General features: G+C 46.5%; 1 protein-coding gene across 6 annotated transcripts in view; it reads left to right on the plus strand.

The window, feature by feature from the left end:
* Positions 1–23,605, plus strand: part of LOC140386629 (protein CASP-like) — a 1,158,102-nt gene that overhangs the window by 496,378 nt on the left and 638,119 nt on the right. For all 6 annotated transcript variants that reach the window (XM_072469118.1, XM_072469114.1, XM_072469117.1 and 3 more), the window contains exon 4: positions 13,334–13,412. In XM_072469118.1, coding sequence (XP_072325219.1) covers positions 13,334–13,412 — 79 coding nt within the window. The remainder of the gene's footprint in view (positions 1–13,333; positions 13,413–23,605) is intronic.

Consider the following 23,605-nt stretch of genomic DNA (forward strand, 5'->3'; position numbering starts at 1 on the left):
AAAAGGACTTGAAATGTTAACTCTATTTTCTTTCCTTACAGATGCTGCTAGATCTGCTGAGTTTTTCCAGCATCCTCTGTTCTTATAAAAGTGTGGGTGTTATGCTCCACTTATACAGGGCTTTGGTGAAGCCACATATTGAATAGTGTTTGCAGTTTTGGTCTCTTTTTTAAGGAAGGATGTAAATGCATTGGAGGGAGTTTGCAGGAGGTTTACTAGATTGATACCTGGAATGAGTTTATGAAGAAAGCTTGGACAGTCTGGGCTTGTTTCTGCTAGAGTTTAGAAGAGTATTTTTGACTGTAGTATATAAGTTTCTGAATGATCTCAACAAAGTTGATGTGGAAATTATCCTTTCCCTTGTGTGTGAGTCCAGAACGGACACTGTTGTAAAATTAGGGGTCGCCCTTTTGGGACACAAATAAAGATAAATATTTTCTGAGAGTTGTGGGACTTTGGAACCCTGCCTCAGAAAGTGCTGGAGGTGGGATCAGTGAATTGTTTTTAAGGCAGAGATTGATAGATTCTTGTTGGCGAAGGAATTAAAGGTTATTGGAGGTAGATGGGAATGTGGAATTAGAAACACAACAGATTAGCCATGATCTTGTTGAATGGCGGATCAGACTCAAGGGGATCAAGGGCCTACTTCTTTTGCAGGACATCAGGGTAAAAGATGCAAAGAAAATATTGTTCGGCTGTCAAATTTTAAGAAAAACAGCTCACATTTGGAGGATATGCTCTGCATATTTTTCCCTCCTTCTGCTTTCCCCCCATAAAAACTACATTGCCATGAGTGATATTAACGGCATTGTTTTACACCACACCACACTCAGATGAGCAGCCATTACCTTGCTGCCTATCACCATTTCTAAACTCCCTGTTCTCCTTAATTCACCTTTTCTCAAGTATCACTTCCATCCCTCTCCACGGCTTAGCTTCCTCCTCGTGTTCTTTTGAACGTCCATTCATTTCAAAACCTAGTTCTCTTTTTCCATCCCATAGCTCTTGTTCTGCCCTCCATTTCTATTCATAAGTTGTATGTTCATGAGATACAGGAGTAGAATTAGGCCCTTTGGCCCATGGAGCCTGCTCCGCCATTCAATCATGGCTGATGTTAACTCCACCGTCCTGCCCGTTCTCCATAACCAAATGAAAATCTGTAACTCCTTAAATTTACTCACTGTCCCAGCGAATTCGACAGATTCACAACCCTTTGGGAGAAGTAGTTTCTCCTCAACTTCGTTTTAAACTTGCTACCTCTTATCCTAAGTCTATGACCTCTCGTTCTAGAATGCCCCACAAGTGGAAGCATCCGCTCCACGTCTACTTTATACATAGCTTTTTATTATCTTGTATATCTCAATTTCATCTCCCCTCATTCTTCTAAACTCTAGAGAGTATGGGCCTGATAGATATACCTGATAACTCATGTGTCTCAATCCTGATATACTCTTCGTGCATTTCCTCTGCATTGTAGATGCCCAAAATTGGTCTCAATGGTTTAATTGTGGCCTAAACAATGAGTTACAGCTGTCAGCAACTAAAATGTTTTTTGAGCAGTTTATTTCCGCTGCACAGCATGAGAAATGTTAATATAGTTATGGTGGAAAAACAATGTTAATAATATTAGAGTATGAACATGTTTCAAGTCTTGCAAATATTTTCAAACCCAATGCCGCTTCTGAGTCGGGGTGGATGTGCTTACAGGGAGAAATCTCTACAGTCTTGTTTGTACGGGTTGAGTGATTCGATTTTTATTCAAGATGTTTGTGGTTTAGTTTCATAGAATGCAGGGGCAGGACTTGTATATTTGAATTCTGGAATTAACATTTTATTTTTGTCTGGTTGAACATTTTCTGTCTTAAATTAATGATTTTTAAGTTAAATGTTGTCCTTCGTCACTTAATGATTAAATGTTTACTTATCTGAAACAATTGTGCTTGGAATTACTTTGAGGCCTTTACATTGAGAGATGAGATATTTTCTTCTGAGACCAGGGAGTTATTCAGTTCTGTGACTGCGTCAAACTGAGTCTTTTGTTCATTTATTCTAGCCCACGCAGAGCAGTTTAAAATATTTTGTTGACTCCATTAAAGGATTGAGTGGGCGCAATTTCAATTAGTGTCAGTTTTTCTGGTTGCTTTCAAACTTCTCAGTGCAAGTCCTTAAAAAAGTTTTTATAGCCTCAAGTCTGAAAGATTCTGAAACTTTTCCTATTAAGTTCTTTAAATAAAATGTAAATAATTCTTTTAGGTTGCAGTTGGGTGCTTTATGGAAAGCTATGAAAACTAAAATTCTTTTGTTACATGGACTACTTGGCTAGGGATATAAACTTAACTTTGGTCATCAGTCTTTCTAATCAGTATCCGTGGATCTCTGGTTCGATTCCCGCTTGGCTCACTGTCTGTGCGGACAGTGTACATTCTCCCCGTGTCTGTGTGGCTTCCTCCGGGTGCTCCGGTTTCCTCCCACAAGTCCCGAAAGACGTGCTTCTTAGGTGAATTGGACATTCTGAATTCTCCCTCAGTATACCCGAACAGGCGCCGGAATGTGGAGTCTAGGGGATTTCATAGTAACTTCATTGCAGTATTAATGAAAGCCTACTTGTGACACTAATAAAGATTATTATTATAACATCTTGGGGCTGGTTTAGCACAGTGGGCTAAACAGCTGGCTTGTAATGCAGAACCATGCCAGCAATACGGGTTCAATTCCCGTACCAGCCTCCCCGAGCAGGCGCCGGAATGTGGCGACTAGTGGCTTTTCACAGTAACTTCATTGAAGCCTACTTGTGACAATAAGTGATTATTATTATTATCCTGGTTTACAGTGCTTCAGTTGTCACTTGTGAAAAACATTTCAGCATTGTTCTAGCTATGCCTAAACTGTAGTAAATCTTTTTTTTAAATTACTTTATCAGAGTTACAAAGCCAGAGCTCAAGAGTGTGGACAGGGGCAAACCCCCTAATCCATCTTCTTGCCTGCTCCAAAAACCTAATTCAAATTGAATCCAATTCATGGTCCCCACAAGAGAGACATACCAGATCCAGGCATTACACCTGACCTCCCGCTCATCTTAGCCAAAAGGCCGAGCTTGGATGCACCATTGTCCATCCAATCCCTTGCTGAAGTAGGTGTGATTAGTTTGAACCTGTGGGTGTGAAGTCATTTCAGCTGATCCCAATCTGAACAAAGTTACCCAGATAACACTCAGGACTGGAAACTCTGGCTATATCCCTCTATAGTTCTGTAATGCTGTTTCCATTTATAGCTTCATCAGTGCATGTAAAATTTGAGATGTTATGGGCACAGATCTGCGTGGCTCAGTGTGACTCACTATATTTTCGCACAAAGCCATTAGAGAGATACAGCGACCATTAGAAAAGTGATATATTCTCCCATGATAGTCATTTAATTGCTACTTAGGACAGCTATTTTATTTTTGCAGTTGTAACTGATTATTTTCTTGGGCTAACACATGATAGTCAGAAGTTAAAGAAAAGCAGTTTGACCTGATTAAAATGTAATTCCTACTCCTGACCTATGGTATGGAACAAGTATAAAGAAAGATTTCTACCCCTCGATACTGCTGAGCTGTCTGTTGACTAAGCAAGCACATGGTAATTTTCAATCATGGAGAAATCTGTCAGTAGCAATCTTAAGCAAAGGGGATTCACAGAATTCACAGTGCAGAAGGAGGCCATTCGGCCCATCGAGTTTGCAGCAGCTCTTGGAAAGAGCACCCTACCCAAGGTCAACACCCCCACCCTATCCCCATAACCCAGTAACCCCACCCAACACTGAGGGCAATTTTGGACACTAAGGGCAATTTATCATGGCCAATCCACCTAACCTGCACATCTTTGGACTGTGGGAGGAAACTGGAGCACCCGGAGGAAACCCCACAAACATGGGGAGGATGTGCAAACTCTGCACAGGCAGTGACCCAAGCCGGAATCGAACCTGGGACCCTGGAGCTGTGAAGCAATTGTGCTAACCACAATGCTACCGTGCTGCCCCCAAAATTCTGACAAAGTTCTTTGAGGGGCAAAAAATAGGGGATTTTTTAACTCATTCACGAGATATGGACATCATTGGCGTGTATTACCCTTAAACGAGGTGATGAGCTGTCTCCTTGACCTGCATTCTGCGTGGTGTGTTTTGGTACAACTGAGTGGCTATCTAGGCCTTTTCAGAGAGGCTAGAGTTAATCACATGGCTATGAGTCTGTTTTCACAGACCGGCTAGACTGAGTAAGAGCGACAGATTTCCTTTCTTGACCGGCTTTAGCGAACCAGATGGTTTTTTGCAACGATTGGGTACATATATAGTCATTAGCTAATACTAGTCTTTTAATTTCCAACTGTATTTGATTAACTGAATTTAAATACCCCAGCTGCTGTGATGGGATTTGACTCATGTTGGTAGATGTCTAGTCCAGGTCTCTGGATCACTTAACTAGTATGTTACTGTTGAGTTCAATAGAAAGTTGATTGGTAAATTTTTTGTTTCCTGCTAGAAACAAGAAGTGGGTGTCTGAGTTGCTATCATAGATCATAGAAGTTTACAGCATGGAAACAGGCCCTTCGGCCCAACCAGTCCATGCCGCCCAGTTTTTACCATTCAGCTAGTCCCAGTTGCCCGCACTTGGCCCATAACCCTCTATACCCATCTTACCCATGTAACTATCTAAATGCTTTTTAAAAGAGACAATTGTACCCGCCTCTACTACTACCTCTGGCAGCCCATTCCAGACACTCACTACCCTCTGAGTGAAGAAATTGCCTCTCTGGATCCCTTCTGAATCTCTCCCCTCTCACCTTAAACCTATGCCCTCTAGTTTTAGACTCCCCTACCTTTGGGAAAAGATGTTGACCATCTACCTTATCTATGCCCCTCATTATTTTATAGACCTCTACAAGATCACCCCTAAGCCTCCTACGCTCCAGGGAGAAAAGTCCCAGTCTATCCAGCCTCTCCTTATAACTCAAACCATCAAGTCCCAGTAACATCCTAGTAAATCTTTTCTGCACTCTTTCTCGTTTAATAATATCCTTTCTATAATAGGGTGACCAGAACTGCACACAGTATTCCAAGTGTGGCCGTACCAATGTCTTGTACAACTTCAACAAGACGTCCCAACTCCTGTATTCAATGTTCTGACCAATGAAACCAAGCATGCCGAAGGCCTTCTTCACCACCCTGTCCACCTGCGACTCCACCTTCAAGGAGCTATGAACCTGTACTCCTAGATCTCTTTGTTCTATAACTCTCCCCAACGCCATACCATTAACTGAGTAGGTCCTGGCCTGATTCGATCTGCCAAAATGCATCACCTCACATTTATCTAAATTAAACTCCATCTGTCGGCCAACAGAGAATCCCACCCATTATGCATTCTTTTGTCAGCTGTTGTCTGTAAATCATCCGCTTCGACCAGCTAATTAGTAAAACTTTTTACCCAGGTGCCCTTATTTGCGAGATGAACAAAGGACAAACAAAGGTTCACAATTCAACCCAAATTTATTTTTAAACACAACAAAACAGTTATTGTCCCAAATTATCTCAACTATAATATGCACAATATATAAATACCCGTGCCGATGAATTTGATGGCGATGTGGGTCCAATCCTCTGAGCCTCCCGTTGTCTCAGAGCTCTCGCTGCAAAGGTGGATCTTCCGTCAATTGTCTGGTTTGCCTTCGGGTTTTCTCCGTTGCCTCTGCGTCGATGCTTCACTGGGGAGGGTCCTTGGGTGTCTATTCTTATCCCCCTCGTTGTGCCCTTCCAATAATTTCTCTGGCCTTCAGCCAAAGCGGTCGCTGGGCCGATGTTACAACACCCATGAGTTGCCGATTGCAATTCTGCAGGACATCAGAAACTCCCTCTGGGTCCATGCTCATGGGCATTGTTTCCACGTAACTTCATCCCATATAAGATAACGGCGGAAAATCTAGTTTCCAGAAATTCTGGTTTCATCTGGGCAATCATCAACAATCAATCCATTTGAATGGGGCAGATTATCTTCTGATCTCCTATTTACGGAACAGACCCAGACTTGCTCCGGCTGTCTGTCCCGGTGCATTCGAACTTGGCTGTTTGAATTCCCATCAGGCCTGTTTGACTGTGGCTTTAATTTAAAGTGTCAAATTCTTAATTTAAAGTGCCTGATTGTATATTGGGCCTAAGGTGGCCACTTTACCACACCGCTTTGTGTTGTAATCATTTCAAACACCACTGTTATAATTGGAAGAACAAATGAAACAATAGTGAAAGGACCTTGAGGGGTGGGGCATTTGCTTGACTGGTGCAGGTTTCTCATAATGAAACAATGTTGCTCCATGTGTTATCAGGAATTTAAGTGTGGGAATAGAGGTTTTAGAGTGGAGTATCATGATTGGTAGATCCTGGAGATGATTGTTAGTTTCCGATATTGTGGATTAGATGATTTTTAGCCATGTTGGGAAAACAGGAAAGACACCAGTTAAGACGTATTTTGAGAAGAGAGAGAAAAACGGCTAATGACAATTTCTTAAGAAGTGAATAAATGTGTGGGCTGCGGTGGCTAGTGATAGCTGGTTTTTAAAGAAAAAAATACATTTATTAAAGTCTTTCAACACAATTTTTCTCCCTTACAAACAATAACCCCCCCCCCCCCCTCGTAACAAAAAAAAAGAGAAATCGCGCAGAGCAAGATATATACGTGGCAAAATGATATATTTACACAGCTTTGTACACTGGCCCTCACCTGTACGTGCCAGTTTCCCCAACCCTTCATGTTATCTCTTGCTCATCCACCCTCCCAGGCAGTCTCCCCCCCCCCCCCCCCCCCCCCTCCACCGTTCCCAGGACGTCCCCTCCCCCAAGGTTGCTGCTGCTGCTGGCCGACTTTCCTCTAACGCTCTGCGAGGTAGTCTAGGAACGGTTGCCACCGCCTGTAGAACCCCTGCGCAGACCCTCTCAAGGCGAACTTAATCCTCTCCAACTTTATGAACCCAGCCATATCATTTATCCAGGCCTCCAGGCTGGGGGGCTTCGCCTCCTTCCACATGAGCAAGATCCTTCGCCGGGCTACTAGGGACGCAAAGGCCAGAATGCCGGCCTCTTTCGCCTCCTGCACTCTCGGTTCGTCCACTATTCCAAATATTGCTAGCCCCCAGCTTGGCTTGACCCGGACTTTCACCACCTGAGACATTGCTCCCGCCACTCCTCTCCAGAACCCTTCCAGTGCCGGGCATGGCCAAAACATATGGACATGGTTCGCCGGGCTCCCTGAGCACCTTCCACATCTGTCCTCTACCCCAAAGAACCTACTCAACCTCGCTCCGTCAAGTGCGCTCTGTGGACCACCTTAAATTGTATCAGGCTGAGCCTGGCACACGAGGAGGAGGAATTAACCCGACCTAGGGCACCAGCCCACAGACCTTCCTCGATCTCCTCCCCCAGCTCCTCCTCCCATTTACCCTTCAACTCTTCTACCAGCGCTTCCCCCTCTTCTTTCAACTCCTGGTGTATTTCCGACACCTTGCCCTCCCCGACCCATACACCCGAGATCACCCTATCTTGAACTTCTTGTGCCGGGAGCAACGGGAATTCCCTCACCTGTCGCCTCACAAAAGCCCTCACCTGCATATATCTAAAGGCATTTCCCGGGGGTAACTCGAACTTCTCCTCCAGTGCCCCTAGGCTCGCAAACGTCCCGTCGATGAACAGGTCCCCCATTCTTCCAATCCCCGCCCGATGCCAGCTCTGGAACCCCCCGTCCATTTTCCCCGGGACAAACCGGTGGTTACCCCTGATCGGGGACCACACAGATGCTCCCATTGCACCCCGGTGCCGTCTCCACTGGCCCCAGATCCTTAGCGTTGCCGCCACCACCGGGCTCGTGGTATACTTTGTCGGCGAGAGCGGCAGCGGTGCCGTCACCAACGCCCCCAGGCTCGTTCCTTTACAGGACGCCATCTCCATCCTCTTCCATGCTGCCCCCTCTCCCTCCATAACCCACTTGCGGATCATCGCCACATTTGCTGCCCAGTAGTAGCTCCTCAGGTTTGGCAGCGCCAACCCTCCTCGGTCCCTACTGCGTTCCAGGAACCCTCTCCTTACTCTCGGGGTCTTATTCGCCCACACAAACCCCATAATACTCCTGCCTACTCTCTTAAAAAAGGCCTTAGTGATCATGATGGGAAGGCACTGAAACACAAACAGAAACCTCGGAAGGACCACCATTTTGACCAACTGCACTCTACCCGCCAGCGAGAGCGGTAACATGTCCCATCTTTTGAAATCCTCCTCCATTTGCTCCACCAACCTCGTCAGATTCAGTTCATGTAGGGTCCCCCAACTCTTGGCTATCTGGAACCCCAGATACCGAAAGCTGCACTCCGCCCTCTTCAGCGGTAGGTCCCCTATCCCTCTTTCTTGGTCCCCCGCCTGTAATACAAAGAGCTCACTCTTCCCTACATTGAGCTTATAGCCCGAAAACTCCCCAAACTCCCTTAGAGTCTGCATGACCTCCACCATCCCCTCCATTGGATCCGCCACGTACAGCAACAGGTCATCCGCATATAGCGACACCCAATGCTCTTCTCCCCCTCGGACCACCGCCCTCCATTTATTAGACTCCCTCAATGACATGGCCAATGGTTCGATCGCCAATGCGAACAACAGGGGGGACAGGGGGCACCCCTGCCTCGTCCCTCGGTACAGTCGAAAGTACTCCGACCTCCGCCGGTTCGTCACTACACTCGCCATCGGGGCTCTGTAAAGGAGCTTAACCCAATTGATAAACCCTACCCCGAACCCAAACCTACGCAGCACCTCCCAGAGGTACTCCCACTCTACTCGGTCAAAGGCCTTCTCCGCGTCCATAGCTGCCACTATCTCTGCCTCTCCCTCCTCCGATGGCATCATTATCACGTTTAAGCACATTGGTGTTTAGTTGCCTGCCCTTTACAAATCCCGTCTGGTCCTCGTGGATTACCCCCGGGACACAGTCCTCGATCCTCGTGGCCAGCACTTTTGCCAGCAACTTTGCATCCACATTGAGGAGCGCGATCGGCCTGTACGATCCACATTGCAGTGGGTCCTTGTCCCGCTTTAGGATCAAAGAAATTGTCGCTTCCGACATTGTCGGGGGCAGGGTTCCCTCCTCTCTTGCCTCATTAAAGGTCCTCACCAGTAGCGGGGCCAACAGGTCTGCGTACTTTCTGTAGAACTCCACCGGGAATCCGTCCGGTCCCGGGGCCTTCCCCGCCTGCATGCTCCCCAAACCCTTGCTCAGCTCCTCCAACCCAATTGGTGCCCCCAAACCAGCCACCTCTTGCTCCTCCACCCTCGGGAATCTCAGCTGATCTAGGAATCGTCTCATCCCCTCTTCCCCCGCTGGGGGCTGGGATCTGTACAGCTCTTCATAAAAGGCCTTGAATACCTTGTTTATTTTCGTTGCACTCCGAACCGTGGCTCCCCTTCCATCTTTGACTCCCCCTATTTCCCTCGCTGCCATCCTCTTACGGAGCTGGAGTGCCAGCATCCGACTAGCCTTTTCGCCATACTCGTAGGTCGCCCCCTGCGCTTTCCTCCACTGTGCCTCCGCCTTCCCTGTGGTCAACAGGTCAAACTTGGTCTGGAGCCGTCGTCTTTCCCCAAGTAATCTTTCCTCCGGGGCCTCTGCGTATCTCCTGTCCACTCTCAAAATCTCCCCCACTAACCTCTCCCTTTCCATACCCACTGTCTTCTCCCTATGAGCCCTAATGGAAATGAGCTTTCCCCTGATCACCGCCTTCAACGCCTCCCATACCACCCCCACCCGCATCTCCCCATTGTCGTTGGCCTCCAAGTACCTTTCGATACACCCCCTCACCTTCCCACACACCACCTCGTCAGCCAGCAGTCCCACATCCAGCCGCCACAACGGGCGTTGGTCCCTCTCCTCTCCCAGCTCCAGTTCCACGTAGTGCGGGGCATGGTCCGAAACGGCTATAGCCGAATACTCCGTCCCCTCCATCCTCGGGATGAGCGCCCTACCCAGAACAAAGAAATCTATCCGGGAGTAGGCTTTGTGTACATGGGAGAAGAAAGAAAATTCCCTGGCTTGCGGCCTTGCAAACCTCCATGGGTCCACTCCCCCCATCTGATCCATAAACCCCCTAAGTACCTTGGCTGCCGCCGGCCTCTTTACTAGTGACAGCTGTTTAATACTTTGTGGCTGTATAACTGTTTTTGGACGATAACCAGATAATGGAATCACAATACGAGTATCTCACATTGTGAAATTACAAAAGGTCGTGAATGTAGCCCAATCCATCACGTAAACTAGCCTCCCATCCATCGACTCTGTCTGCAAATCCCGCTGCCTCGGAAAGGCAGCCAGCATAATTAAGGACCCCATGCACCCCGGACATACTCTCTTCCACCTTCTTCTGTCAGGAAAAAGATACAAAAGTTTGAGGTCGCGTACCAACCGACTGAAGAACAGCTTCTTCCCTACTACCGTCAGACTTTTGAATGGACCTACCTCGTATTAAGTTGATCCTTTCTCTACACCTTGCTATAACTGTAACATATTCTGCAGTCTCTCCTTCCTTCCCTATGTACGGTATGCATTGTTTGTACAGCATGCAAGAAACAATACTTTTCACTGTATACTAATACATGTGACAATAATAAATCAAATCAAAATCGTGTTATTCTTGTTCCTTAATGTTACTGAAACCCACCTGTGGCCAGTGATATTTTCACATTTGTGATGTGATTTTATTTTCATTTTTGCCCATGTGCTATGGAGCCAGGGGTATTGTGAAAATAATACATGGCAAAAGAGCTGTGGTTTCTGAGGGCCAATTACAATTTTCAATTGAAAGAAATAAAGATTTTTGTTAGTCAAGGGAACATAATCAATGGAGAAAAGTTGAATATTTATTGCATTTTTTGTAATGGCTATTTTGGAATGCCCTTTTATTTTATGAATGAAGTATATTTTGGCGGAAAAAGTGGGTAGATAGAACATAGAACATACAGTGCAGAAGGAGGCCATTCGGCCCATCGAGTCTGCACCGACCCACTTAAGCCCTCACTTCCACCCAATCCCCATAACCCAATAACCCCTCCTAAACATTTTGGTCACTAAGGGCAATTTATCATGGCCAATTCACCTAACCTGCAAGTCTTTGGACTGTGGGAGGAAACCGGAGCACCCGGAGGAAACCCACGCAGACACTGGGAGAACGTGCAGATTCTGCACAAGCAGTGATCCAGTGGGGAATCGAACCTGGGACCCTGGCGCTGTGAAGCCACAGTGCTAGCCACTTGTGCTGCCCGTTCTCCCCGTGTCTGTGTGGGTTTCCTCCGGGATTTCCTCCCACAGTCCAGAGATGTGCAGGTTAGGTGGATTGGCCATGAGTAATATCCCAACAATTCCGGAGAGTCAGGGGGCAGAGTTGAATATGGTAGCCATCACAAAGGAGAAAGTGCTAGAGAAACTAAGAGGTCTAAAAATTGATAAATCCCCGGGCCCAGATGGGCTACATCCTAGAGTTCGAAAGGAGATAGCTGAAGAAATAGTGGAGGCGTTAGTTATGATCTTTCAAAAGTCACTGGAGTCAGGGAAAGTCCCAGAGGATTGGAAAATCGCTGTTGTAACCCCCCTGTTCAAGAAGGGAACAAGGAAAAAGATGGAAAATTATAGGCCAATTAGCCTAACCTCGGTTGTTGGCAAGATTCTCAAATCCATTGTTAAGGATGAGATTTCTAAATTCTTGGAAGTGCAGGGTCGGATTAGGACAAGTCAGCATGGATTTAGTAAGGGGAGGTCGTGCCTGACAAACCTGTTAGAGTTCTTTGAAGAGATAACAAATAGGTTAGACCAAGGAGAGCCAATGGATGTTATCTATCTTGACTTCCAAAAGGCTTTTGATAAGGTGCCTCACGGGAGACTGCTGAGTAAAATAAGGGCCCATGGTATTCGAGGCAAGGTACTAACATGGATTGACGATTGGCTGTCAGGCGGAAGGCAGAGAGTTGGGATAAAAGGTTCTTTTTCGGAATGGCAACCGGTGATGAGTGGGGTCCCGCTGGGTTCAGTGTTGGGCCACAGCTGTTCTCTTTATATATTAACGATCTAGATGACGGGACTGGGGGCATTCTGGCTAAGTTTGCCGATGATACAAAGATAGGTGGAGGGGCAGGTAGTATGGAGGAGGTGGGGAGGCTGCAGAAAGATTTAGACAGTTTAGGAGAGTGGTCCAAGAAATGGCGGATGAAATTCAACATGGGCAAGTGCGAGGTCTTGCACTTTGGAAAAAAGAATAGAGGCATGGACTATTTTCTAAACGGTGACAAAATTCATAATGCTGAAGTGCAAAGGGACTTGGGAGTCCTAGTCCAGGATTCTCTAAAGGTAAACTTGCAGGTTGAGTCCGTAATTAAGAAAGCAAATGCAATGTTGTCATTCATCTCCAGAGGCTTGGAATATAAAAGCAGGGATGTACTTCTGAAGCTTTATAAAGCATTAGTTAGACCCCATTTAGAATACTGTGAGCAATTTTGGGCCGCACACCTCAGGAAGGACATACTGGCACTGGAGCGGGTCCAGCGGAGATTCACACGGATGATCCCAGGAATGGTAGGCCTAACATACGATGAACGTCTGAGGATCCTGGGATTATATTCATTGGAGTTTAGGAGGTTGAGGGGAGATCTAATAGAAACTTACAAGATAATGAATGGCTTAGATAGGGTGGATGTAGGGAAGTTGTTTCCATTAGCAGGGGAGACTAGGACCCGGGGGCACAGCCTTAGAATAAAAGGGATCTGTTCATCCCAGTCCCTCTTACAGTTACCCATCGATCTCCAATCTTTGGTGTAACTAATGCCCTGAAGCTGCTATCTATGACCCCCTCTGCCTCCCGAATGATCCGAAGTTCTTCCAACTCCAGCTCCAGTTCCCTAACTCGGTCTTGGAGGAGCTGGAGATGGCTGCACTTCCTGCAGGTAAAATCAGCAGGGACACTAACGGCATCCCTCACCTCAAACATCCCACTTCTGACCTTTTTGATGGAAGGAAGGTCATTGATGAAGCATAGAACATAGAACGATACAGCGCAGTACAGGCCCTTCGGCCCACGATGTTGCACCGAAACAAAAGCCATCTAACCTACACTATGCCATTATCATCCATATGCTTATCCAATAAACTTTTAAATGCAGCTGAAGATGATTGGACCAAGGATACAATCTTGAGGAACTCCTGCACTGATGTCGCGGGATTGAGGGATCTCTGTTAAGGAACGAGTGATGTTTTTCTTTTAATGAGAATTTTTGTTGTTCGTTTCAGATCGATGCCCTAAGTAAAAGAAGCAAAGAAGCAGAGGCAGCCTTTTTAAATGTTTACAAAAGACTAATTGATGTTCCAGGTATGTTTGTGATTTTTCCATAGTGCTTTGTGACCTAGACCAGTGCATTTTCTGTCAGTTCCCGAGTTTTAGAAATGCTTTGATTATGTCCTTTGCTTTCCCTGGGATTTGATTTCAAAATTAGCCCCAACTTGTGAATCTAAAACCATATTCCAGTGGACAGTCAGTATAATAAATAAATACTGATTCACTAAGCAGCTGCAGCATTAGAGAGGCCATGGTGATTGGAGATGTTGGGGATACTGAAGATGAAGTGACATTGTATGGACAAAGACATGAGCTTGAACTTTCCATTGTGCCCACTAAGTTACACAATTGTACGGCAAACCTTCGATGTTTACCCTGATTTTAACTTGAATAATTGTGTAAATTTTAGTTTCTATGTTGTGTGGTCGTTACTGCCTTTCTACCAAACCCTGCCTTCTATCAAACCATGCTGAGAATAGAGTTTGATATTGATCTGTTATGTTGTTGCACTGTTTCTTTTAATCCTATCCAGACCCACTGGGACAAATTTCTCTATACCTTGTTTTCTGTGTAACCTGTGCAGCTAGTCTCGGTGGGTCAGTAGTGGAACCGCTCAGTAAATCATAACTGCTGTGGTTAGGGGTTCTCATCACGATAACTCATTGCAAGCTTCTAACGTGGCTTGAAATATGGGCACAGCTGTATAGGGCCAAAGTCTGTAATGTAAAATATTGTTTTAGGGGCAGCGTGTGTTCATAGAATCATAGAATTTACAGTGCAGAAGGAGGCCATTTGGCCCATCGAGTCTGCACCGGCTCTTGGAAAGAGCACCCTACCCAAGGTCAACACCGCCACCCTATCCCCATAACCCAGTAACCCCATAACCCAGTAACCCCACCCAACACTAAGGGCAATTTTGGACACTAAGGGCAATTTATCATGGCCAATCCACCTAACCTGCACATCTTTGGACTGTGGGAGGAAACCGGATCACCCGGAGGAAACCCACGCACACACGGGGAGGATGTGCAGACTCCGCACAGACAGTGACCCAAGCTGGAATCGAACCTGGGACCCTGGAGCTGTGAAGCAATTGTGCTATCCACAAGGCTACCGTGCTGCCTTGACTGTGACTGAACGAGAATACAGCTGTGTGATTTCCTAGAAGCATATTTTTAATTTTCCTTTTAAATTTAAAAGTAATGCGGAGTATAGGGTGTATTTTTCTGACCTGCCATGTACTTTAAATAACAATATTATGGTGGCAAGGGCAGTGGACGTGCTTTATGACAGCACTAATTGCTGCATGAATAAATGTGCTCAGAATTCCAGCTGATTCTCCTTAATGAGACAGCTGAGTTAATTATGTAATCCTCTAATTACATTAGCCCCGAAACCCCACCTCTAACAGACAAGAACCCATCTGAAAATGTGATGCCATCAGATAAGCTGTGGACAGATATACGTAGGAAGGAGCTATTCACCTTCCTGAAGGATGCTAGTGACGCAGTTACCCATATAGTGTATCAGTACAGCGGTAGAAGGTCTTCCAGACATTTACAAGCAATCTGAAATTGTAATGGCTTTTGAGAAGAAGTAAGATCGGCTAGCGCTTTCAACTTCTACAAAGTATTATTGGCAATTTGTTGAGCTTAATTTTTTTGCCAGTATGGAATATTTCCGGAGAAGGAAATAACGTTATAAACGTACAACATAATGCATGTACATTTATGGCAATATAGAGAACCGTGCATTCAGGATAATTTGCTGTTTTTACTGCAATGTGCCTGAAAAGTAGCCAAATAGAACATTATGAAAAGTAACAATTAAAAGTGTATTGTGTTTCATGTAGCTAATTCTCAAAAACCAATAACACCTCGGAAACATTTAAGAGGCCTGCCTCCTTAGTAGGAGAGGGGTAGCTCAATATGTGACTTCCCGTGCTCCAGATGCCATTTATCTTTATTTCCTTTTCACTGTTTGTATTCTCATTCTCATTGTATTCTATTCTTCATCCTACTCTGACCCCTCCTTCCTCACTTTCTTTATTTTCATTCATTTCCAATTCCTCCTGTCACTATTTCCCTCCTGTCTCCTTTACACTGCTCCACTCAAGCTTTTCATCTCTGTTCTTCTTTCCCCTTTTCTATTTCTCCATTTTCTCCTTTTTATTCTACTCTCTTACTTTTCCCTTTTTTTTTCTCCTTTGACTTCCCTATTGGATCCAATGGTACAACCAAAACCTAACACTCCTCCATTCCTTTCATAGAAACATAGAATTCCTACAGTGCAAAAGGAGGCCATTCAACCCATGGAGTCTGCAGTCTGCACTGACCCTCTGAAAGAGCCCACTCCCCCGCCCTATTACCATAACCCAATAACCTAACCTGCACATCTTTGGACACGGAGGGGCAATTTATCATGGGCAATCAATGAGGGCGGCATGGTAGTACAGTGGTTAGCACTGTTGCTTCACAGCTCCAGGGTCCCAGGTTCGATTCCCGGCTTGGGCCACTGTCTGTGCGGAGTCTGCAAGTTCTCCCTGTGTGAGCGTGGGTTTCCTCCGGATGCTTTGGTTTCCTTCCACAGTCCAAAGATGTGCAGGCTCGGTGGATTGGCCCTGCTAAATTGCCCTTAGTGTCCCAAAAGAAAAAGTTAGAAGATATAGGAGGGATGTCTGAGGTAGGTTCTTTACTCAGAAAGTGGTTAGGATGTGGAATGGACTGCCTGCTGTGATAGTGGAGTCAGACACTTTAGGAACTTTCATGCGGTTATTGGATAGGCACATGGAGCACACCAGAATGACAGGGAGTGGGACAGCTTGATCTTGGTTTCGGACCATGCTCGGCACAACATCGAGGGCCGAAGGGCCTGTTCTGTGCTGTGCTGTTCTATGTTCTATGTTAGGTGTGGTTACTGGGTTACGAGGATAGGGTGGAGTTGTGGGCTTAAATAGGGACTCTTTCCAATGGCTGGTGCAGACTCGATGGGCAAAATGGCCTCCTTCTACACTGTAAATTCAATGATTCTATGATGAATCCACCTAACCTGCACATCTTTGGACTGTGGGAGGAAACCGCAGCACGCGGAAGAAACCCACGCAGAAACGGGGAGAAAGTGCAAACTCCACACAGACAGCCACACAAGGCTGGAATTGAACTCAGATACCTGGCGCTGTGAGGCAGCAGTGCTAACCACAGTGCCAACGGGCCGCAAATTATGCTCATGACCTCGTTCCCACTGTTCCACACCTCTGCATCAATCTTCCACTTCAAAAACCACATCAAACTCCTGTCCCTCGGATTTTATCACTATCCGCTGTTTCTGGGAACATTTTCTTCTTTCTCTAGATTCTTGGCTTTTAAGTCTCAGACTGGAACTTGCAGCCAAGTATTGCTAAACACTGGGAGTTCTACTGGTGCAAGCCCACAACAGAGCTTATTAACCTCCAGTACAAGCGCACCCTGGTTGATCCCAATCCTCAGGAGACTGTTAATGCCCCAACCACCTAAAACCGACCCAAGCCCCAGTCCCAGACCCGAGCACCCTTCTCCCAGACCCGAGCACCCTTCTCCCAGACCCGAGCCGCCTCCTCTCAGACCCAGGCCCTCTCCCAGTGTCTCAGACCTGCGCCCCCTTGTCCCAGACCCAGGCCCCCCCCCCCCCCCCCTCCCTCCCTCCCAGGGACCCAGTCCTGGGTCCCCCTCCCAGGATTGACGGGTTGCATCTAAACCGGAGAGGCATAAATATCCTGGCCGCGAGGTTTGCTAGTGTCACACGGGAGGGTTTAAACTAGTATGGCAGGGGGGTGGGCACGGGAGCAATAGGTCAGAAGGTGAGAGCATTGAGGGAGAACTAGGGAATAGGGACAGTGGGGCTCTGAGACAGAGCAGACAGGGAGAAGTTGCTGAACACAGCGGGTCTGGTGGCCTGAAGTGCAAATGTTTTAATGCAAGAAGTATTACGGGTAAGGCAGATGAACTTAGAGCTTGGATTAGTACTTGGAACTATGATGTTGTTGCCATTACAGAGACCTGGTTGAGGGAAGGGCAGGATTGGCAGCTAAACGTTCCAGGATTTAGATGTTTCAGGCGGGATAGAGGGGGATGTAAAAGGGGAGGCGGAGTTGCACTACTGGTTAGGGAGAATATCACAGCTGTACTGCGGGAAGACACCTCAGAGGGCAGTGAGGCTATATGGGTAGAGATCAGGAATAAGAAGGGTGCAGTCACAATGTTGGGGGTTTACTACAGGCCTCCCAACAGCCAGCGGGAGATAGAGGAGCAGATAGGTAGACAGATTTTGGAAAAGAGTAAAAACAACAGGGTTGTGGTGATGGGAGACTTCAACTTCCCCAATATTGACTGGGACTCACTTAGTGCCAGGGGCTTAGACGGGGCGGAGTTTGTAAGGAGCATCCAGGAGGGCTTCTTAAAACAATATGTAGACAGTCCAACTAGGGAAGGGGCGGTACTGGACCTGGTATTGGGGAATGAGCCCGGCCAGGTGGTAGATGTTTCAGTAGGGGAGCATTTCGGTAACAATGACCACAATTCAGTAAGTTTTAAAGTACTGGTGGACAAGGATAAGAGTAGTCCTAGGATGAATGTGCTAAATTGGGGGAAGGCTAATTATAACAATATTAGGCGGGAACTGAAGAACATAGATTGGGGGCGGATGTTTGAGGGCAAATCAACATCTGACATGTGGGAGGCTTTCAAGTGTCAGCTGAAAGGAATTCAGGACCGGCATGTTCCTGTGAGGAAGAAGGATAAATACGGCAATTTTCGGGAACCTTGGATAACGAGAGATATTGTAGGCTTCGTCAAAAAGAAAAAGGAGGCATTTGTCAGGGCTAAAAGGCTGGGAACAGATGAAGCCTGCGTGGAATATAAGGAAAGTAGGAAGGAACTTAAACAAGGAGTCAGGAGGGCTAGAAGGGGTCACGAAAAGTCATTGGCAAATAGGGTTAAGGAAAATCCCAAGGCTTTTTACACGTACATAAAAAGCAAGAGGGTAGCCAGGGAAAGGGTTGGCCCACTGAAGGACAGGCAAGGGAATCTATGTGTGGAGCCAGAGGAAATGGGCGAGGTACTAAATGAATAATTTGCATCAGTATTCACCAAAGAGAAGGAATTGGTGGATGTTGAGTCTGGAGAAGGGGGTGTAGATAGCCTGGGTCACATTGAGATCCCAAAAAACGAGGTGTTGGGTGTCTTAAAAAATATTAAGGTAGATAAGTCCCCAGGGCCTGATGGGATCTACCCCAGAATACTGAAGGAGGCTGGAGTGGAAATTGCTGAGGCCTTGACAGAAATCTTTGGATCCTCACTGTCTTCAGGGGATATCCCGGAGGACTGGAGAATAGTCAATGTTGTTCCTCTGTTGAAAAAGGGTAGCAAGGATAATCCAGGGAACTACAGGCCGGTGAGCCTTACTTCAGTGGTAGGGAAATTACTGGAGAGAATTCTTCAAGACAGGATCTACTCCCATTTAGAAGCAAATGGATGTATTAGTGAGAGGCAGCATGGTTTTGTGAAGGGGAGGTCATGTCTCACTAACTTGATTTTCGAGGAGGTCACTAAGATGATTGATGCAGGTAGGGCAGTGGATGTTGTCTATATGGACTTCAGTAAGGCCTTTGACAAGGTCCCTCATGGTAGACTAGTACAAAAGGTGAAGTCACACGGGATCAGGGGTGAGCTGGCAAGATGGATACAGAACTGGCTAGGTCATAGAAGGCAGAGAGTAGCAATGGAAGGATGCTTTTCTAATTGGAGGGCTGTGACCAGTGGTGTTCCACAGGGATCAGTGCTGGGACCTTTGCTGTTTGTAGTATATATAAATGATTTGGAGGAAAATGTAACTGGTCTGATTAGTAAGTTTGCAGACGACACATAGGTTGGTGGAATTGCGGATAGCGATGAGGACTGTCAGAGGATACAGCAGGATTTAGATTGTCTGGAGACTTGGGCGGAGAGATGGCAGATGGAGTTTAATCCGGACAAATGTGAGGTAATGCATTTTGGAAGGTCTAATGCAGGTAGGGAATATACAGTGAATGGTAGAACCCGCAAGAGTATTGAAAGTCAGAGAGATCTAGGTGTACAGGTCCACAGGTCACTGAAAGGGGCAACACAGGTGGCGAAGGTAGTCAAGAAGGCATACGGCATGCTTGCCTTCATTGGCCGGGGCATTGAGTATAAGAATTGGCAAGTCATGTTGCAGCTGTATAGAACCTTAGTTAGGCCACACTTGGAGTATAATGTTCAATTCTGGTCGCCACACTACCAGAAGGATGTGGAGGCTTTAGAGAGGGTGCAGAAGAGATTAACCAGAATGTTGCCTGGTATGGAGGGCATTAGCTATGAGGAGCGGTTGAATAAACTCGGTTTGTTCTCACTGGAACGAAGGAGGTTGAGGGGTGACCTGATAGAGGTCTACAAAATTATGAGGGGCATAGACAGAGTGGATAGTCAGAGGCTTTTCCCCGGGGTAGAGGGGTCAATTACTAGGGGGCATAGGTTTAAGGTGAGAGGGGCAAGGTTTAGAGTAGATGTACGAGGCAAGTTTTTTACGCAGAGGGTAGTGGGTGCCTGCAACTCGCTACCGGAGGAGGTGGTGGAAGCAGGGACGATAGTGACATTTAAGGGGCATCTTGACAAATACATGAATAGGATGGGAATAGAGGGATACGGACCCAGGAAGTGTAGAAGATTGTAGTTTAGTCGGGCAGCATGGTCGGCACGGGCTTGGAGGGTCGAAGGGCCTGTTCCTGTGCTGTACATTTCTTTGTTCTTGATCCCCCCCAACCCCAGAGTACCTCCCGCTTTGTACCAGGTTTAAGTACAGAGAACCTAGCAACGCCTTCTCCTTATTAATTTTAAGCCTTTCAAGTATCTGAATGACATCCTCTTTCACCATGACGGATCTCGCGTGCGAAGAAGGTTACCTAGGATTGCAACAGGATTTTGGATCAATTGGGCCAGTGGACCGACGAATGATAGATGGTGTTTAATTTAGATAAATGTGAGGTGATTCATTTTGGTAGATTGAATCGGGGCAGGACCGACTCAGTTAATGGTAGGGTGTTAGGGAAAGTTATTGAAAAAGAGATCTAGTAGTGCAGGTTCATAGTTCCTTGAAGGTGGAGTCACAGGTGGGCAGGGTGGTGAAGAAGGCATTTGGCATGCTTAGTTTCAATGGTCAGAACATTGAATACAGGAGTTTGGACGTCTAGTTGAAGTTGTACAAGACATTAGTAAGGTCACAGTTGGAATACTATGTACATTTCTGGTCACCCTATTATAGAAAGGTTATTATTAAATGAGAAAGAGTGCAAAAAGATTTACTAGGATGCTAACGGGACTTGATGGTTTGAGTTATAAGGAGAGGCTGGATAGACTAGGATCTTTTTCCCTGGCACGTAGGAGGCTTAGGGGTGAACTTATAGAGGTCTATAAAATAATGAGGGGCATAGATAAGGTAGATAGTCAACATCTTTTCCCAAAGGTACGGGAGTCGAAAACTAGAGGGCATTGGTTTAAGGTGAGAGGGAAGAGATACAAAAGGGACCAGAGGGGCAATATTTTCACACACAGGGTGGTGAGTGTCTGGAACGTGCTGCCAGAGGCAGTTGTTGACGCAGGTACAATTTTGTCTTTTAAAAAGCATTTAAACAGTCATATGGGTATGATGGATACAGAGGGATATGGGCCAATTGCTGGCAATTGGGACTAACTTGTTGGTAAAAACTGGGCGACATGGACAAGTTGAGCAGAAGGGCCTGTTTCCATGCTGTAAACCTCTATGACTCTATGACCTGGGTAGCATCTTTAGTGAAAACCAATGCAGGGTATTCATTTAATACCTCAGCCATGCCTCCTGACTTTTTTGATCCCTAATTGGCTCCATTCCTCCTTTTATCACTGTTTAACTGTTTATATGCCCATAGCAAATATTTAGATTCCCTATTTTTGTTAGCTGCCAGTTTCTTCTCATATTCTCTCTTTGCCTCTCTTAGTTGCTTTTTCAGTTCTCCCCTGAATACCTTATTCTCAATCGTATTACCCACCTGACATCCGTCATAAGCACACTTTTCCTGCTTCATCTCAATCACTATCTCTTTTGACTTCCAGGGAGGCCTGGATTTGTTTGTCCCACTTTTCCTCATTCATGGTAATAAACTTGGATTATACCCAAACTATTTCTTCTTTAGTGGTAGCCCATTGTTTGTTTTTGCTTGCTAATCTTTGTTTCCAGTTTATCTGGGTCAGATTCATTCTTACCCCATTGAATCTGGCTTTCCCGTGCTAATTATTCTTACTCTGGATTGCTCCATTTTCTTTTTCATACCCAACCTAACGCTTATGGGAAAGGGCAAGGCCCATTAAGGACCAAGGAGGAAATCTGTTGGTGGAGCCAGAGGACATTGGTAGGGAGTTGAACAAATATTTCACATCTACCTTCACCTAAGAGAATGAGAAGGTAGTTATAGAGCTCGGGGAGAGGGATTGTGAGGTTCTTGAGAAAATTGTCAGGGAGTGACGAGGTATTGACGGGCATAAAAGTCGACAGATCTCCAGGTGCAGGTGAATTGTGTCCCAGGCTGCTGTGGGAGGTGAGGGAGGAGATTGCAGGGGCTCTGACCAAACTTTTCAATTCCTCTCTGGCCACGGGTGAGGTGCCAGAGCACTGGAGAACAGCTAATGTTGAACTCAGCGACCAACTTAAATGAGTATGCCACCACCGTCACAGACTTCATCAGCGAATGTGTGGACGACTGCGTGCCAAAGAAAGCAGTACGTACGTTCCCGAACCGGAAACCATGGCTCAATCACGAGATTGAGTCCCTACTGAAGGACAGATCTGAGGCGTTCAAGGCAGACTACCCTGACCTATACAAGAAATCCAGGTATGACCTCCGCAAAGCCATCCGGAATGCCAAGAGAGAATATCAAACCAAGCTAGAGTCACAGACAGACTCTTGACGGTTGCGGCAAGGACTAAACAACATAACGGGCTACAAAGCGAAGTCGAACAGTATCTCTGGCAGCAGCGCACCCCTCCCTGATGAATTCAATGCATTCTATGCTCGGTTCGAGCAGGTCACCAACAATCCGCTGGCGAGTGCCCCAGCAGCCCATAATTCACCCATACCCACCATCACAGCTTCCGAAGTCAGATTGGCCTTCCTGAAAGTGAACCCTCGGAAGGCGACGGGCCCAGACGGGTCGTGCACTCAGAGCCTGCGCGGACCAGCTGGCAGAGGTATTCACGGACATCTTTAACCTGTCCCTACTCCACTCCGAGGTCCCCACCTGCTTCAAGAAGACCACCATCATACCGGTATCAAAGAAGAACCAGGCAACGTGCCTCAATGACTACCGACCAGTGGCCCTGACTTCAGTCGTAATGAAGTGCTTCGAGAGGTTGATCATGAAGCGCATCACCTCCATACTCCCAGAACGCCTTGATCCACTGCAATTCGCATACCGCTGCAACCGGTCCACATCAGACACCATTTCCCTGGCCCTACACTCATCCCTAGAGCATCTCGAAAACAAGGACTCCTACATGAGACTCCTATTTATTGACTACAGCTCCGCCTTCAACACCATAATCCCAGCCAAGCTCATATCAAAGCTCCAAAACCTGTGACGTGGCTCCCCACTCTGCAACTGGATCCTCGATTTTCTGACCAACAGACCACAATCAGTAAGAATGAACAACAACACCTCCTCCACAATAGTCCTCAACACCGGCGCCCCGCAAGGCTGCGTACTTAGCCCCCTACTCTACTCCCTGTACACACACGACTGCATGGCAAAACTTGGTTCCAACTCCATCTACAAGTTTGCTGACGATACGACCATATTGGGCCGGATCTCGTATAACGATGAGTCCGAATACAGGAGGGAGATAGAGAACCTAGTGGAGTAGTGTAGCGACAACAATCTCTCCCTCAATGCCAGCAAAACTAAAGAGCTGGTAATTGACTTCAGGAAGCAAAGTACTGTACACACCCCTGTCAGCATCAACGGGGCCGAGGTGGAAATGGTTAGCAGTTTCAAATTCCTAGGGGTGCACATCTCCAAAAATCTGTCCTGGTCAACCCACGTCGACGCTGCCACCAGGAAAGCACAACAGCGCCTTTACTTCCTCAGGAAACTAAGGAAATTTGGCATGTCCACATTGACTCTTACCAACTTTTACAGATGCACCAT

Source organism: Scyliorhinus torazame, chromosome 12, assembly GCF_047496885.1.
Source record: "Scyliorhinus torazame isolate Kashiwa2021f chromosome 12, sScyTor2.1, whole genome shotgun sequence".
Taxonomy (NCBI): domain Eukaryota; kingdom Metazoa; phylum Chordata; class Chondrichthyes; order Carcharhiniformes; family Scyliorhinidae; genus Scyliorhinus; species Scyliorhinus torazame.